A 15,186-nucleotide genomic window follows, 5' to 3' on the forward strand; every position below is an offset into this window, starting at 1 on the left:
TTCCCTTATGCTGAATAGGCTTCCTCGTGAGAAAAGGGAAAACTTGGCAGCTATGCAGCTTTGCAGAAGCAATTGTAGAGCTGGCAGGCTGCCTAATTGGATGGTCTACGTGACTGAAGTCAGAAGTCTGCTCAGCAACTTCAAAGACCTAGCAACAGGTTGTGATTGGTTGCTGATTTCCCTGATAAGCAGTATGCTACTGCAGAGTTATTGAGATGAGGTTAGAATTGTTGGAGTGAGTCTGGAGAGTGTTACTGTTGAGAGAGCTGTAAATACATTGCTTTGCTTTTTTGCTCTGCTGTACATAATAAAGCAACTAGAGTTTAAGTTACTCTTCGTCAAGTTTCTGTTCCTGATCCAGTGCACTGAGGCTGCACAGTCTTGCAGGGTGTCTGCTGTGGGGATCGGTGTATAAAGATCCAACAATAGCTGAATGTTGGAAGATTTAGGACTAATGGAAGTAATTCTTCACACAGCACACAGTCAAACTATGAATCTTGCTCCCCCAGGAGGAGAGGCAGTGATGGCCACCAACTTGGATGGCTTTGAAAGAGGATTAGACAAATTCATGGAGGAGAGGGCTTTCAATGGCTAGTAGCCAATGGCTATGCTCTGTCTACACATCTTCCAAATACCAGTTGCTGAAAACCATGGGAAAGGGGAGTGCTCTTGTGCTGGAGCAGATGGGCCACTGGCCTAATTCAGCAGGCAAGTCTTTTGTTCGCATGTGTTTTGCGTATCTATCGTGTAATGTAAAAACTAAATTGTCCAGAATGTGCATTTGATTTTAAAACAATTCTCTTTCACTCTCTATTCTCCAATAACATAATTTAGATATGCACACAAATATTATATGAGACTCAAATAATGTACACAGGCTTAGTGTCATGTGTGGTAGCAATCATTGCAATGTGTGGCTGGAAGACTCATTGGGCTGGATCCTTAGTGGGAATGAGCAGAGGAAGACCCCCACCCCATGCTATGTGGGGGGACAACTAGTGGGGGGGGGTTACTGGATGTGGTTCGTGCTGCAGGTGAAACATAATACTGGTCATTCCCAACTACATATCAAATAGCAGACAGGCTGGTTGATCACTGGATGCATGCCCAATGCCAATGCGAAACCTGCTCTTAAATGTAATCAATAAAGTTTTGTCTTAATTTGAACGCAACATAGAATAGAAACCTCAGTCATGCAAACAGCAATCATCTGAGATAAAGCAATAGATGCTTTGTATTTTTTTGATAATAAATCAATATTTAAACTGTGGAAACCATCAAAATTACCTGGTAAAGTGCAATCCGATCTGCAAGCCTCTCCTCAGATTCCTCTACCAGACCCACACTAGGAATGCTGGTTTCAACCGTCTCCAGCTGCCGTGTAAGATCCTGATAATCTTTTTGCAGGTGTGTCCAAGTCTATAAAGGACACACACATTAAAAGCTGAACCAGTGTCTCAGTGATTTCAAAATACGTTATCAAAAGAAAAGTACAATTCTCATTTGGATGCTAAACCATGGTTTAGTGCAACACCAAAGAGACACATCTTCTCCCGGACCTACTCTCTTCACTTCCTTCCATATGGCTGAGGAAGATTTTGCTTTCCTTTAACAATTTTACAGCTAACTATGACAAGCACTCATAGACTGCATTTGCATTACCATAACCTGACTTGTCAAGTCCCTTGGCTCCTGCTTTGCTCCTCTCTTTGCACAAACATGGGGGGGGGGGGACGACGACGACCAGGAAGCCGTTGTTAACCATAGCTTCCTGTTATGTGCAAACTATATGTACATTTTAAGGCAAGGAAAAAAAGGGAAGTTCTTACCTCTAAAATATATTCTAGTTCCACACCCCTCTTGTGAGCCTGTTTCAACACAGCAGAGGCTTGTGCCATCAGATCTCCGTGGAACTGAGTTTCCTTTACAAGAGCAAAGCTGCTAATCTTCCTGAAAAGTGTTTCCGTCAGAATTACATGTGACTCCAGTCCTTGGAAATATTCCTGAGAAATGATACACCCCATCCAAGTATTATTATTTGTATCCTACTAGACTAAACAGTATGTTCCTGTGCATGTTTACTCAGATATAAGTACTATCGAACTCCATATTATTTACTCCCAGGTGAGTGCATAAAGGACAGCAGCATATATTCATTATTTTTAATAAATTATACTAATGTGATGCAAACTTTAGATTTACCCAGATGTTTAAACCATGGGCTGTCCATACAGATTAGCCATCATTTCTTTTTAGTGCAACTTCTAGCAGAACAGATACTGGTGCAGGTTTTGTACATAATTTTGTATGTGTAGAAATTAATCCTTGCTTTATAAACTAGCATTTTGTATTTATATTATTTCCTTTACAAGGATGCTAGTAACCAATTATAGGTTTCCCATAGACATTTGGTTGGTCACTGTGAGAACTGGATGATACTTCAGCCTGATTCGCCAGAGCTCTTCTCGTGTGTTTATGGTCATCTAGTACAACCTCCTGAAATGCAGGAAAGCCTTTTCAGCAGCATCCCTCCAGGTGGTCAATACATTTCGATTCCTACTATTGCAACAATATAACATGGCAATATATAAAGTACCAGAAAACAGAATCTATCTTTTTTTTACCACTATTTATTTTAAAATTATTCCAAGTGTCATTAAATCATAACAGATCTCTTTCCAGAAATGAAGAAAAGAAAAATTAAAAGCAACCACCACAACAGAATGACACTAATGGAAAAACAAGATATTTGCAATAAATTAAATCTAATAATTACATATTTTTACCTTGTGCTTGTCCAGAAGAATTTGGACTTCCTCTTTAGAGGAAACTATCATTTTCTGGTCAACTGACATCTTTTCTTTGCCAGTTTCAATCAGGTCAGCTAAATCCTGCAAAGCTTGCTCATACTGACCCTTAAGTGCCAGATTTTGGTTTAGCCCACTACGCCGGGATCCTATGACCATTATCAACTCATCATACATATCCTGACATAGGAGAAAAGAGGCATAAATGTTCTTCCTTAGAGTCACAGAGAAAACTCACGCAAATATTAAACACTGCAGATCAGGTCAATCCATTTTGCCAGTGTTGGTGTTTCAATGATTATCTGGGTCAAAAATCTACAGTATACGGAATATAATTCATTTACTTATTTCAAGCATTTATATTCCATCTTTTACTAAGATTTCAGGGTGGGTTACAAAAATTCTAAAAGTAAAATAACAACAAATCAGATTTCTTGGAGACAAAATTTAAAATGCTGTATTGCAGGTGTAGTCAATGTGGTGCACCCCCATCATCTCTGAACATTGGTCGCCAAGTTGGGGCGGACTGGAGTTCTAGTTCAAAACATTTGGAGTGCACCATGTTAGCTCTCCTGCCACAGAGGCATCCCTGCCCTCAGTCTTAGTTGTAGATGTTGTTCTGGGAATTGTGATTGGACTGCACTGTGGAGAGTTGTGTCCTGTTTTTTCCTGGGTGCCTTATAAAGAATTCAACAAACTCATAAAAATATTCTAATGTAGTCACTGAGCTGGGAATTAACGTGTCTGAAAAGCCAAATGAACTTTTTTCCACAGTGCGTTCTATATGAAAACCATGGGCAGAGGCCACAGCTCGGTGATAGAACACTATTTGCATGCAGAATATTATGATTTCATTTCCAATCACCTCTGGTTAAAACTTATTGGGAGTCATATATGGAAAAGTGCTCTACCTGAGACTCTTGGGAGTAATTTGCAGCCAGTGTTGGCAAGATAAGGTTAAGTGGCCATTATTCCTTGTGTCAGGCACTCTTTATATTCTACTGCCACTGGCTTTCTGCCATTCAGTGACTGCAAAATATATTTGTTCATTGATGTAAAGAGACAACTAAACTCTCACAGAATACGTTATAATGTTATTAAACAGCAGCTAAAAATTTTGAATGATCGGAAACAGAACATCAGCAGATGTTGAAAAATGAAATGCTCTGGAATCCATGGGCACCAACTCTGTAGGGCTTAGGTGTCTCCAGCACCTCTCCCCCAAGTCTGTTGGGATGGGGCTGAGCCCCCACAATCTTGAGGGGCTGGGCCTCACAAGGGTGGCAGACCATGGCAGGCCTTGTGGCAGCGGGCCTCACAGCAGTGGCTTCCTCCCAACGCGTGTCACGTGTGATGTCACGTGTGCGCAATGGACCCTTCCAATGTTGGGCGCAACTTTGCGCCTCTGCTGGGATTATATGTATATATGCTATGATTTATGTTAATATTACCTATAAATAATAATTACTCATTACTTACAAATAATTTAGTGCTAACCATTTTTCAAGAACAAAGTTACAAAGTTCTTAAAAATAGGTTATGTACCTGAAGTTTTGTTAGCTCTTGCATGGAAGATTGGTCAATCTGCAGTTTATCCCCACGTTTCTTTAACTCACTGATTGCTGCATCTAATTCTTTCAGTCCATCTTCTGCTTGTTGAATAGCCTGTATAAGAAAGGATTATGACACTGAATCTCCAGCGTCACAACAACAGTGATGCATGATGTCAGAGACAGAAACTCAACAAAGGTGTTAAGGCTGCCCAGCAAAGTTTTTTACTTTTAGATTAGATAATATATATTTCCCCTCTCCATGGTTAGTAACAGAAACAGGGCAGTACCTGCATTTGTTCTGTTTCAGGGCGTTCGATTGCTTCAGCTAGTTTCTGCAAGGCTATATACTTGTTATCAGCCAGTGATGTGAACATCAGTTTCAGGTCATTCTGTCAGTGAAGAAAATTTTATGTGAGATTTTCAAAATGGTAGAATGTTAGCCAGTGCTTTTTTTCTAAAAAAATGTTTAGGGGGTCTTCCAATTTTCCTACCCATATTGAAATACTGCCTCTCAACAAGGCCAAACTCAGATTCACAAAAATTTTAGGGGTATGGGTACCCCTGCACACACACCCCCCCAGAAAAAAAGCACTGATGTTAACCATAATTTGGAGCAATCCAGTGTCAGCCTCTTTCATTCGTGATGTGAGGCAGTTAGCTTGCAGCTCTACTACTCATAGTAACTAGAGGGCTTCTAGTTCTACACCGGGGATCAGCAAACTTTTTCAGCAGGGGGCCAGTCCACTGTCCCTCAGACCTTGTGGGGGACTAGACTATGTTTTGGAAAAAATATATATGAACGAATTCCTAAGCCCCACAAATAACCCAGAGGTGCATTTTAAATAAAAGGACACATTCTACTCTTGCAAAAACACGCTGATTCCCAGACTGTCCGTGGGCTGGATTTAGAAAGCGATTGGGTCGGATCCAGCCCCCAGGCCTTAGTTTGCCTACCCATTTCTACATTGTTCAAATACACTGATGCTACAGTTCAGGCATGGGTTATGTCATAGCTTGAGCAGTCACAGAATCACAGAACTGTAGAGCTGGAAGTGGCCACAAAGGTCATTTATCCCAACCTAACCCTCTGCAATGCTGGACTCTTTTCCCCAACATGGCCTTTATCCTCAACCAGCAATGTTTTTTTCTCACTCACTTTCCTTCCTTTGTTTGTTTATTGAACACTGATCATGATAAATGATGTCAGTTTTATCTGTTTTATTATTCAGTATTTGTTGACACATGTGCTGATTGCATATTCTCAAAATCATTTTTCTATATCTTATATGCATTCTATTTAGCCCAAGGAAGAGTTCTCTGGAACTCAAAAGCTAACTCACTGCTTTGTGATCTTTTGTTGTTTCTATGATGTTCCTGTTCAGAAAAAAAATCTGAAGGGGGGGGGGAATCATTAAGAAGTTAAGGGAAACTTTACCTGAAAACTCAGAATATGCTGGAGTCTCTCTTTCATCTGATGACATCTTTGGTTTACCAGTGTCTCCATTAACATTAGTCTCCTTAGAAAACAATCCAAGGTGTCTTCTATAACATCTCTATTGTCAGCATTGTCAGGAAATATGTGAGAAAACAAATTCTTGTTCTTATCCATTTTTTCTGTCATCTCCTTGATATCTTTAGCCAGAGCCTGGAGTATATGTGAATAAAACCAAACAACACTTGAAAATATATGCAGTGGCACAAGATAAAACCTTTTCCATGATGGTTGGAGCCATCACTATTTATGTTTCATCACCAGGTAAGAACATCTCTCTTCAACCAAGCCTTTATAGGGAACAACCCCGAATTACATATATACGATATACAATTACTGTACATAGTATACCGGTATTTTATCTGGTATTTTAAGTCATTGAATTGGTTTTATTGCTTGTCTTTTAATTTATTATGTTTCATGCCCTGGGATCATTAATTCATGAAAAGTGAGAGAGATATTTAAATAATAAATAAGATGGCAATTCTAGGACTACATACTTCCTGGTTATAAAGACAAGCTTCTGTTACTTCGGGCAACAGGGCTGTGGCAACAAACAAGTGCTCTTCAACACCATCTAGCCAAGAAGAAGTGGCTGAAACACCACTGTACAACTTCTGCTCAAAGTGCAGGCTCTCCTTCTCCACACCTCCAGGCTGAATAAGGGACCACAAAAGAGAGAGGCAGGTCCGTTAGTATAGTAATATATACTGCACTTTACCCCCCAAAAAGTGAACATAATCAAATATCCTACCTGGGAAGAAGCGTCTTCAAAAGCCTCATTCAAACCAACCAATAAAGATGCAGCTGATGGTTTATCTTGAGATTGCCCTTCTTGTTTGTACACTGGCATGCCAGATATAAGTCGGTTTGGTCTACTGTAGAGCTGTGAAGGAAGGAAAAGGTAATGATGACGATTTTCAGACATGACAAAAATGTAAATGATGCTTTTATTCTCTTTATTTGGTTAGTAGGGCTTTGATTTAAACTGTTCCTTTTTCAATTTACATTCTGAGAAAAAGACATTACTGGGTTGTAGATTTTACCATTTTCTTTTTCTGTAAAGAGTGCTGAAAACAACAGTTTTGAAAGAAAGCCTACCGGCTGCTCTTGTTCTTGTTCCAGAGCATTCTGTAGCAGCCTATGCTTAATGCTGAATTCTTGATAGAGGCTTTCCCACTTCATTTTCATTTGATCTTCAGCTGATGGTTTTTCTCCCTCTAAACTTAGTTCCTCTGTTAATACATCAGGCTTCCTGTTGATGGAAAAGGCAAATATGAATTAGCAATCCTGAAACTGCAATATTTCTGGAATGACTGTTACTCTACTGTACAGTCGTACCTCGGGTTGCGAACACCTCGGGTTACGAACAACCCGGGTTACGAACTTCGCAAACCCGGAAGTATTTTTGCCGCGCGTGCGTGCACGCGCAAAGCGCGAAAATAGCGCTTTGCGCATGCGCAAAATGGCGGTTCGGGCCCTTTTCGGGTTACGAACTTTTCGGGTTACGAACTGCGACCCGGAACGGATCGCGTTCGTAACCCAAGGTACCACTGTACTCATGTATACTCTCCTCATATTTTGATGAGGAGAGTATACATGAGTACAGTAGAGTAACAGTCATTCCACACCTGATATGAAGGGTCAGTCATGAAAGTTATGTAAACCACTGAGATTATACAAGTTAAGAGTGGATGCAAGTAGAGGTGACTTGCACCCAGTGACTGCGTATGAAGTCCTGCCTGGCTGTGGTGCTGGTGGCAGGTCTCCTACACTTCCAGAACACTTTAACTGGGCTGTATTAAGGATTTCATAGAAATCTGAAGTACTCATAGTATTTATGCACTAAAACTAGGAAGCCTCATCATTGCTGAAATCAGTAACATTTCTGTAAGGGGGCGGAGTTACAGAGAACAGCCCACCATCATAAAGTCCAGCTCCTCAACCAGTTAGAGCTCCAGCAGCGGATCCAGTGAAGGGCAGGAGGAAGTGAGCAGGTCGGTACAGGGCTCCAGCAGCATACAAGAGCTGTGACTGCAGCCTGGAGCTCCTATACAGGAAATGGCCAGCATCGGAGCATCGGACAGGCGCCCTTTTCCCCCAACGCCTGATTTGAGGCGTGCCAGCTCCCGTAGGAGCAAGGGGCGGCGCTTTGGGGTCCCCAAACTACTTTGCTGGGCGCATAACCGGAAAGTGCCATTGCAAGATTCTGATGAAGACTGAACAGTTATGTCTCTCTTATCTCTTGCACTGTAAATAAGTATGTACCAATAAAAGTCTTAAAGACACAATGGTGTGGAGCGTCGTCACTCGAGGGTAGCCACCGGCATCCCTGATTGGTGGGTATGATTTTTGAGGCACTGCATTAAGTAAGCATTTAATTCTTTACATATTTAACCCTTCCAAAGTTTTTAAAAATTAGATACACCAAAAATTAATTAAATTCATATTAAGTATAGGAATAAACTTTAGGTACCTTTCATAAGAAAACTGCAAGTTGTGTATTATGAGTTAATGCGCCTCTTTCTAACAAGGCCTTGTGCTGGCAGGCTTTTTTGACCCTCTGCTTATCTTACTTGGAACTTTTTTTAAAAAAAATGTTTAGACTTATTAGGTAAAAACAACAATACACTGCTATGATTTAGCCAGCAGTTGTCAAAATCTTGAATAAATTCTGAGAATCTTATTTTAAATGTAAACTGTTTTTCAGATTTCATTTACATTAAAACACAAATAACACACGAAGGTATGAGCACACACTGGCATGATCAAACAACACAAAGCTATTGAACAGGATCTAGCCTCACCGAATATGAGAGTTTTCTGAAGCAGATTGCTGCGTTAGAATTTCCTCTCCACGACTTGCCACAGAGCGAAGTAGGTTCTTCTGCTCTGCTAGCTCTTTCTCTAACTCCTGAAAAGAATCAAGCACAATTGGCTGAACAGCATCCTGTTTACTATTTAGGAATACCAAATACAGTACAACTTCTAGAATGCATTTTAGGCATACAGGAAAATGAATGAAAACAACCAAGATTTCAGATCAGACTGGCCACAGTTATAATGCTTCCTTGCATCTTCATTCCTCCACAGACAAAGGGCTACTCCTAAACTGAGCTGAAACATAGTTTACTCATCCCTTAAACAATCACAGAAAGGGTCAAAGTGCATGTGATGGGAGCAATCAGTGAACACAACTCCCAAAGACCACAAGGGGTCACGGTTCCCTTCATGAAGGGGTGTTGTGCTATTAATGGGAAGTGGGGCTGTACTCCCAAAGTTGCAGAGCTCTCCTGCTAGCCCCCCCCACACACACACAGAATGTGGACATCTGCAAATGTGAAGTATACACAATTCAAATGAATGGTTCACTGCATTTAAACAGGTTTAGGATTTGTAGTAACTAATTACACTCACTTTTTGTCTCTGCAGGCTGCTCTGCTGCTGTTGTGAACGGGTTGTCCGTGCCTGAAGCAGCCATTCTTGGACACTGGGACCTTGAGAAGTAGCTAGATCTGGCTCACACTCCTCCTTTTCCTGTGTAGTACCCTGCTTTAAATGAATGAATGAATGAATGAGAGGGTGGAGGAGGAATACAAGCGGAATATGAATTTAGGGAGATGGGATTGTCAATCTCAGGTCTGGATTTGGAGTCTCCTACTTCTTCAAGAGATCGTTCAGGTCCAAATTTAAGTCCTGCTTTAATGTGATTCTGGTACTGTAAGGAAAGCTTATGTGGCCTTCCATCTGAACTGCGATATGAGAAACTTAAATGTTCACTAACTGGTTTCTGAATACTGTACTGCTGATGTTAAGTGTCTACCCTGTGCCATTTAGATTCCAATTTGATTTGTGTCACTCTCTTCAGCACGTTTTCCCTTTACTATTCTCCAGAGCTATGTATAGCTGCAGATTACAGAAAAGCTACTGCTTGACCTCTTCAAGGTCAATATTCCAGGCAACATGTGTTTGCCGAACTATAATGTAGAACAGTTTGGGGGTTAAGAAAAAGCACCCCTACATTTTAATTTTCAGTTTCATCTGCCATGTGATTAATGACACAGGTACGCTATCCTGCTTCAGGAATAGTGATCAGATAGGTGTGCCATTTCTCAAGTACTGCTCAAGTCTCTGGTCACTAATCCCCAGAGAATTCCTTATGCCCTTAACATGCAAAGAAGAATTATACGTAAGTAGGGAATCACATGCTTACAAAGAGGTTTCGGTTTGTTATTACATCATGTAGGGAGATAACATTCAAATGGATCAGGGAGGAAGTTATCCCTTTCTGTGGTTTGCTAAAGGCTATGAATGAGCTGCTCTTTCAGCAATTTCATATAAAAAAGTTGGCTTCACCATCTTCAAATATTGCTCCAGAGAATGTTATATGGATACGTACAGCAGGAAAACTGAATCTCAGAGGCAGATAATAATACTTTAAGAACTTGCGTGTAGTTCTTAATACACTAAGTTAGCCTAACAAATATTTAAGTTGAATATTAGGGTCCTGATCCAAAAAGCTACATGGTAGGTTCTGGTCAAGCATAGGAATTGCCTGCACCCTACCCTACCCCCAAGGCTCACTGCTGCTTCCACATCATTTGAAGCTGATGGCAGCATTAGAAATATACCCTAATGTGAGAAAACGCTGCCAGGAAAAAATGTGGATGCACACATGTATGTTGGTGCATGTGAGTAAAGGATTCTTTTGGGGGAATTACAGCCAGAGTTATCATGAAATAAAAGGCACAGATCTTTTAATGTCAAATTTGTCTCATACTCTAAAATAAATGCATGCACCTTACCCACTGAAATAACTTTGCTGCTGGAAATAGTATTCTGCTTACAAGTGTCATACGCAAAATGATGGTGCACAACTGTTGTTTTTTAAAAGCATTTGCCTCTTTCTCCTGTCTAGGAGATATCTGAATGAACTGATTTAATTTAATAACTAAGCTTGCAACATTTTTAAAAGTGCTTTGGGGGCACAGGGCAAGGGACAAACAAGGCTACAAATCCCAGTCTCTGAACACAAACAAATATAGGCTCCAATTCAAGCAATTTCCAATTGAACAATGGCAAAGAAGAAGACAAAGATAGGGAGCAGGCTTTAATAAATTTAGCTCTCCCTAAAGGTGCTAATAAGGAAATTAAATTGTAACTTGACGGGGTCAATTCTAACTGACCTGCATTTAATTACTGCTAGGTGTATAATAATGCCAGCTTCTTCTTTTTCAAATTTTCCCCAACCCACAGAAGGAAAAAATGCAAACCCAAACCCTCCCCCTTAAAGCCAATTAGGAAGAGCTCCTTACTTGGATGGTGATCTGCTTGTCGTGGAGGACTCTCTGCAACTCCAAAAGGCTTCCCTTTAGGGTTCGGAGCTTTATTGCCAGCTGCTCTGCCTCGTCCTTGGTATGAGCTTTTCCTTCCATGAGGAGGTTTTCGTTATGTACAGACAGCTCAGACAGAGCCACTACCTTCTGCTCAATTTCCACAAGCATGTTCTGAAGCAGCAGAAACAAGGAAGCAAATTCATACATGTTGCAGCATCCGCAAGGGCCTACCTCATCCTCATCCAAGCTAAGAGCAAGGCAGATTTGCATTGCTGCTCCACAGAGTTTTCCACAGAGCCTTCACAAATGTGCTTCCAATATTCTGCATTTCCCAAAGCTCTGGCTTTTATTTTTACATACAAGAAACATCCAAAACACAAGAGTCTGCATTGTCTGAAAGCAAAGATTTTTTCGTAGCACAGACATTTGCTTGCATTTCAGTGATATTTAGATGCTTAAATGCTCTTCTAGTCTTTTACTGCATCAGTATGTCAGAACCTATGACCCCAAGATAACGGCAATTAGCAGATTATGGTTGCTCTCTTCTCCTTGTTTTGTCACTTCTGCCTGTTGTATGCAGGGAGATCCCTTTTTCTGCCCTCCTCTCCCTTCCCTCCTTTCATTGCTCTGATTGTGTTGATAAGCTTCTCCACTTACTGTGGATCTTTCTGATTGGTGCATGAATGGCCCTAAGATCCTCCACATAATCTTCTTTAGTCTAGAAAGAGACTTATCTCTCTCTAGTGACAAATCTCTGGCATGTTTATTTTGAAATGCAGGTAAGTACTTTCACAGCATACCAAAACGGGGACAATATTCTGACAACAAGTTTAAAGACTTTGATTTAATTGCCCTCAGCTATTTAATCTGATGACAATTAAGTCAGAAGGAGGAAACGTAGAAACTTAAGGATTGGTTTAAAATGGCAAACCAATCTATTTTTAAAATCTTTATTGTCAAAATTGTCATTCTCACTAGGTTTCTGTGTCTGTGGTAGTGTTGATATTACCTCAGATTTGAGATGCATATGGTAGCTTGGCTTCTTCTCTAAAACTGTGGAGTTTTAGATAGGATCAGACACATGAATAAAAAACAGTTTTAGAGGGCATTAAAGAATATAAGCATGTTGCTACCTAATTTCATTAAGTTCATAACAGACTCATATCTCATGCTCACTTGTTTAAATCACAATCTGTTATATATACCTAACAACAAGCCAGGGTTCTGAAAGGGGAGCACATGGGTCAGAAGCTTTGCTCAATTTTGTTCCATGGTTTAGCATTCTATGAAAACACAGTCAGAGATTAACTCCAGTTTGTTTAAAATGTAAGGTGATTGTGATAATTAATTTATTAATTGCCTTCTACAAAATCATCTCTAAGCAATATACAATAAAAACAGAAAAAAGTTAAAAACGCAAACAAAAAGGAGATACACTTAAAACAAAATTTCCAATCTTTCCTGTGGCTACAGTAGAGAAGGAGTAAGGAGAGGGACCATGGAAGTTCAAAGCTCACTTCTGTTCACTCATGTAACACTAGACCATCAGTTAGGGAAGAAATGGGATACCTGTGGCCTTCCAGATGCTATAGACAGTTCCCATCAGCCAAGGAAGCCAGTGATCAGGAAAGGTGGGAGTTGTAGTCCAACAACATTTTGAGAGCCACAGGTTCCCAAATAATGCATTAACCAACTTAGAAGTTTTACTACAATTAAGCAGTAAGCCAATTTTGTTATAAAAAAACAAACAAACAAAGTCGTAGTTTAGTGGTATGTCTGAAATGAGCAACTCAGTCCTTAAGTGTGATCTCATTTAAACAAGTGAACATGAGACAGGAGTCTGTGATGAACGTAACAAAGCTTCAAGAATTCTGGAACACTTTTATTTCTGCATGCTGCTTGGATAACAGAGTAGTATTATTTGTTGATTTCTTTAAAAATGAATAGGGAACACTTACATGCTCTATTTGAAAAAGTAGGCCCAAAGCACAAGATTTTGTATTCAAAAGTTCCAGTGATTAAAACATTAGGACTGTGTCTAATTTGCAAGCTGCACAAACTAGTTCTGAATGCCATCTGTCTATTTAACCAACACTTGGGTTACTTTAGGCACTGCTCATTCCACTTTCCAGATGTGGAAGTGCTACATGCACTGTAAATGCAAAAAAAAAAACAAGTTTTCTGCTCAATACATGAGCATGAGTACTATGCATGTGAGGAGTCTTAATTAAAAAATACACAAGAAAGCCCTATAGGTGCATCAGAAGTAATATTTAGACATGATGGTTGGTATTTCACCTGACAGTCAACCAGCTGAGAATCCATATCCATGGGTTCCTGAACAGTAACCGATGAGGTGTCCAGTGTAGCTTTTGTATTCAGGAGCCAGTGGTCAAGTTCATCTGCTTCAGTGCAATATCTTTGCAGAGCTTGCTCTTGCCGCTGTTCTTCTAGTTGCTCATTGAGTTTCTCCTAGTAATTAGATGTGGCCATTATTTGCAATTCTTTTGAGTTCAAAGGAACAAAAATAGATGGGCTGGATCCACCCTCCATGGAGTGCTGCTCAAGTTCAAGGAAAGGGGCAGATGGCAGAGTTTGCCAGTTCTTTTCTCCTCAAGCCCCTGAAAAGTTGCGGCAGAGGGTTGGGGGGGGGGCCTTCGTAAACAGCGTTTGAGGTGGCACTGGGGAAAGGGGGCAGATCAGCTAAAATCATCACCTCATTCCCTTTCTTCAGGGGAAGCCTGCACTGTCTCCTAATTTGTCGAGGGACAGGTTTTGATTCATAGAAACCTAATATATGTGAATAGTGGTGTACGAATTTTGTAACAGAAAGTGGCTGCTGAGAGCAGAAAGGAAGTATAACTCTACAGCAGATTATCATATGTACTCAATTAAAGGGAGTCCAGGTGATGGTGAACTAAGAATTTGATTACAATTTTTCTTAACACTGTGATGTGTGCTGAGCAGCTTAACATACAAAAATGGAAATTAAAGGAATAATTTAAGAAATGAATGAGGAAATAAATGCAGCTTAGAGTAAAAGGCTAATCAAACAATTGGAAACATGGCCAGAGACTCAAAGAACAGTGCAGAAGGAATCTGACCTATTTTGTTCATCTTATAGATCCACACAAGGTAAGGTAATGTGATGGATTAGTTCACACAGGCATGCACATAAATAAAGTTCCTACTATGTGTTTAAACAGCACTCAGTGATATACAGCTGAATGTGTGAATAGGCTTTACTGAAAAGCACTGGTGCCACGTGAGGTAACATGCAAGTTCTGTGGCCCTCATCAAGTGATAAACATATTACAGCAGCAAATGAAATGTAGGGACACTTGGAAATACTTGAAAGACCATGGAAGGTCCTACTGATAAATTTGTCAGGATGAAAACTTCCTTTCAGTATCTTTGTACCTCAAGTAGCTGACGTTTCCCTGAAGCTTTCATCTTAATGGTGGCCATCCTCTCTGCTAAGACTGTAAGCGTAGATTGTAGAGCCAACTGGTCAGCAGCATCTGTATCTAGTGGTTCAGACACCAGCTCGTCTGCTAATGAAGTTTGAAGCTCACCAATTTCATCCTGAAGCATTAGGATCTCATCCATCAAAGCCTAGTGGTGGTTGTTGTTTTCAAGAAATAACAGGATAAAATTGGGTGAATGAGTGGGAAACATTATCACACAACTAGAAAATACAGATTTTCAATATAATTTCAGGGTAGTTAGTACAACTGTGCGAGGAACTTGGATTTTAGGACTAAAGACATGTAAGTGAACAAGAAGCAAACAATTTATCTTGCCATTCATTTATTTTTACCTGATGTTCAGCCATTTGGCTCTCTGGACTTTTCCCAATCCCCAGGCTTTCATTTAATTTCACCTCAATGGCTTCCATTTTTGTGGATGTAGACTGGAGGGAATCTTGATACTTCTGCTGGCGTTCAAGGGCCTCATAGAGGGTACGTTGCTTTTCACTAATCTACAGGTAAAGTAAA

The 15,186-nt window shown here is 40.3% G+C and overlaps 1 protein-coding gene across 10 annotated transcripts in view; it reads right to left on the minus strand.

Moving 5' to 3' along the window:
• Nucleotides 1-15,186, minus strand: part of SYNE1 (spectrin repeat containing nuclear envelope protein 1) — a 293,499-nt gene that overhangs the window by 78,304 nt on the left and 200,009 nt on the right. For 7 of the 10 annotated variants that reach the window (XM_060272762.1, XM_060272760.1, XM_060272757.1 and 4 more), the window contains 15 exons: nt 15,009-15,170; nt 14,609-14,803; nt 13,487-13,660; nt 11,168-11,359; nt 9,270-9,404; nt 8,660-8,766; nt 6,954-7,107; nt 6,607-6,738; nt 6,353-6,508; nt 5,796-6,005; nt 4,648-4,749; nt 4,353-4,472; nt 2,787-2,987; nt 1,830-2,003; nt 1,288-1,419 (listed from right to left, as the gene is read on the minus strand). In XM_060272762.1, coding sequence (XP_060128745.1) covers nt 1,288-1,419; nt 1,830-2,003; nt 2,787-2,987; nt 4,353-4,472; nt 4,648-4,749; nt 5,796-6,005; nt 6,353-6,508; nt 6,607-6,738; nt 6,954-7,107; nt 8,660-8,766; nt 9,270-9,404; nt 11,168-11,359; nt 13,487-13,660; nt 14,609-14,803; nt 15,009-15,170 — 2,346 coding nt within the window. The remainder of the gene's footprint in view (nt 1-1,287; nt 1,420-1,829; nt 2,004-2,786; nt 2,988-4,352; nt 4,473-4,647; nt 4,750-5,795; nt 6,006-6,352; nt 6,509-6,606; nt 6,739-6,953; nt 7,108-8,659; nt 8,767-9,269; nt 9,405-11,167; nt 11,360-13,486; nt 13,661-14,608; nt 14,804-15,008; nt 15,171-15,186) is intronic. The other 3 variants (XM_060272764.1, XM_060272759.1, XM_060272756.1) reach the window with 1 other exon arrangement.

This window comes from Zootoca vivipara, chromosome 3 (assembly GCF_963506605.1).
Source record: "Zootoca vivipara chromosome 3, rZooViv1.1, whole genome shotgun sequence".
NCBI lineage: Eukaryota > Metazoa > Chordata > Lepidosauria > Squamata > Lacertidae > Zootoca > Zootoca vivipara.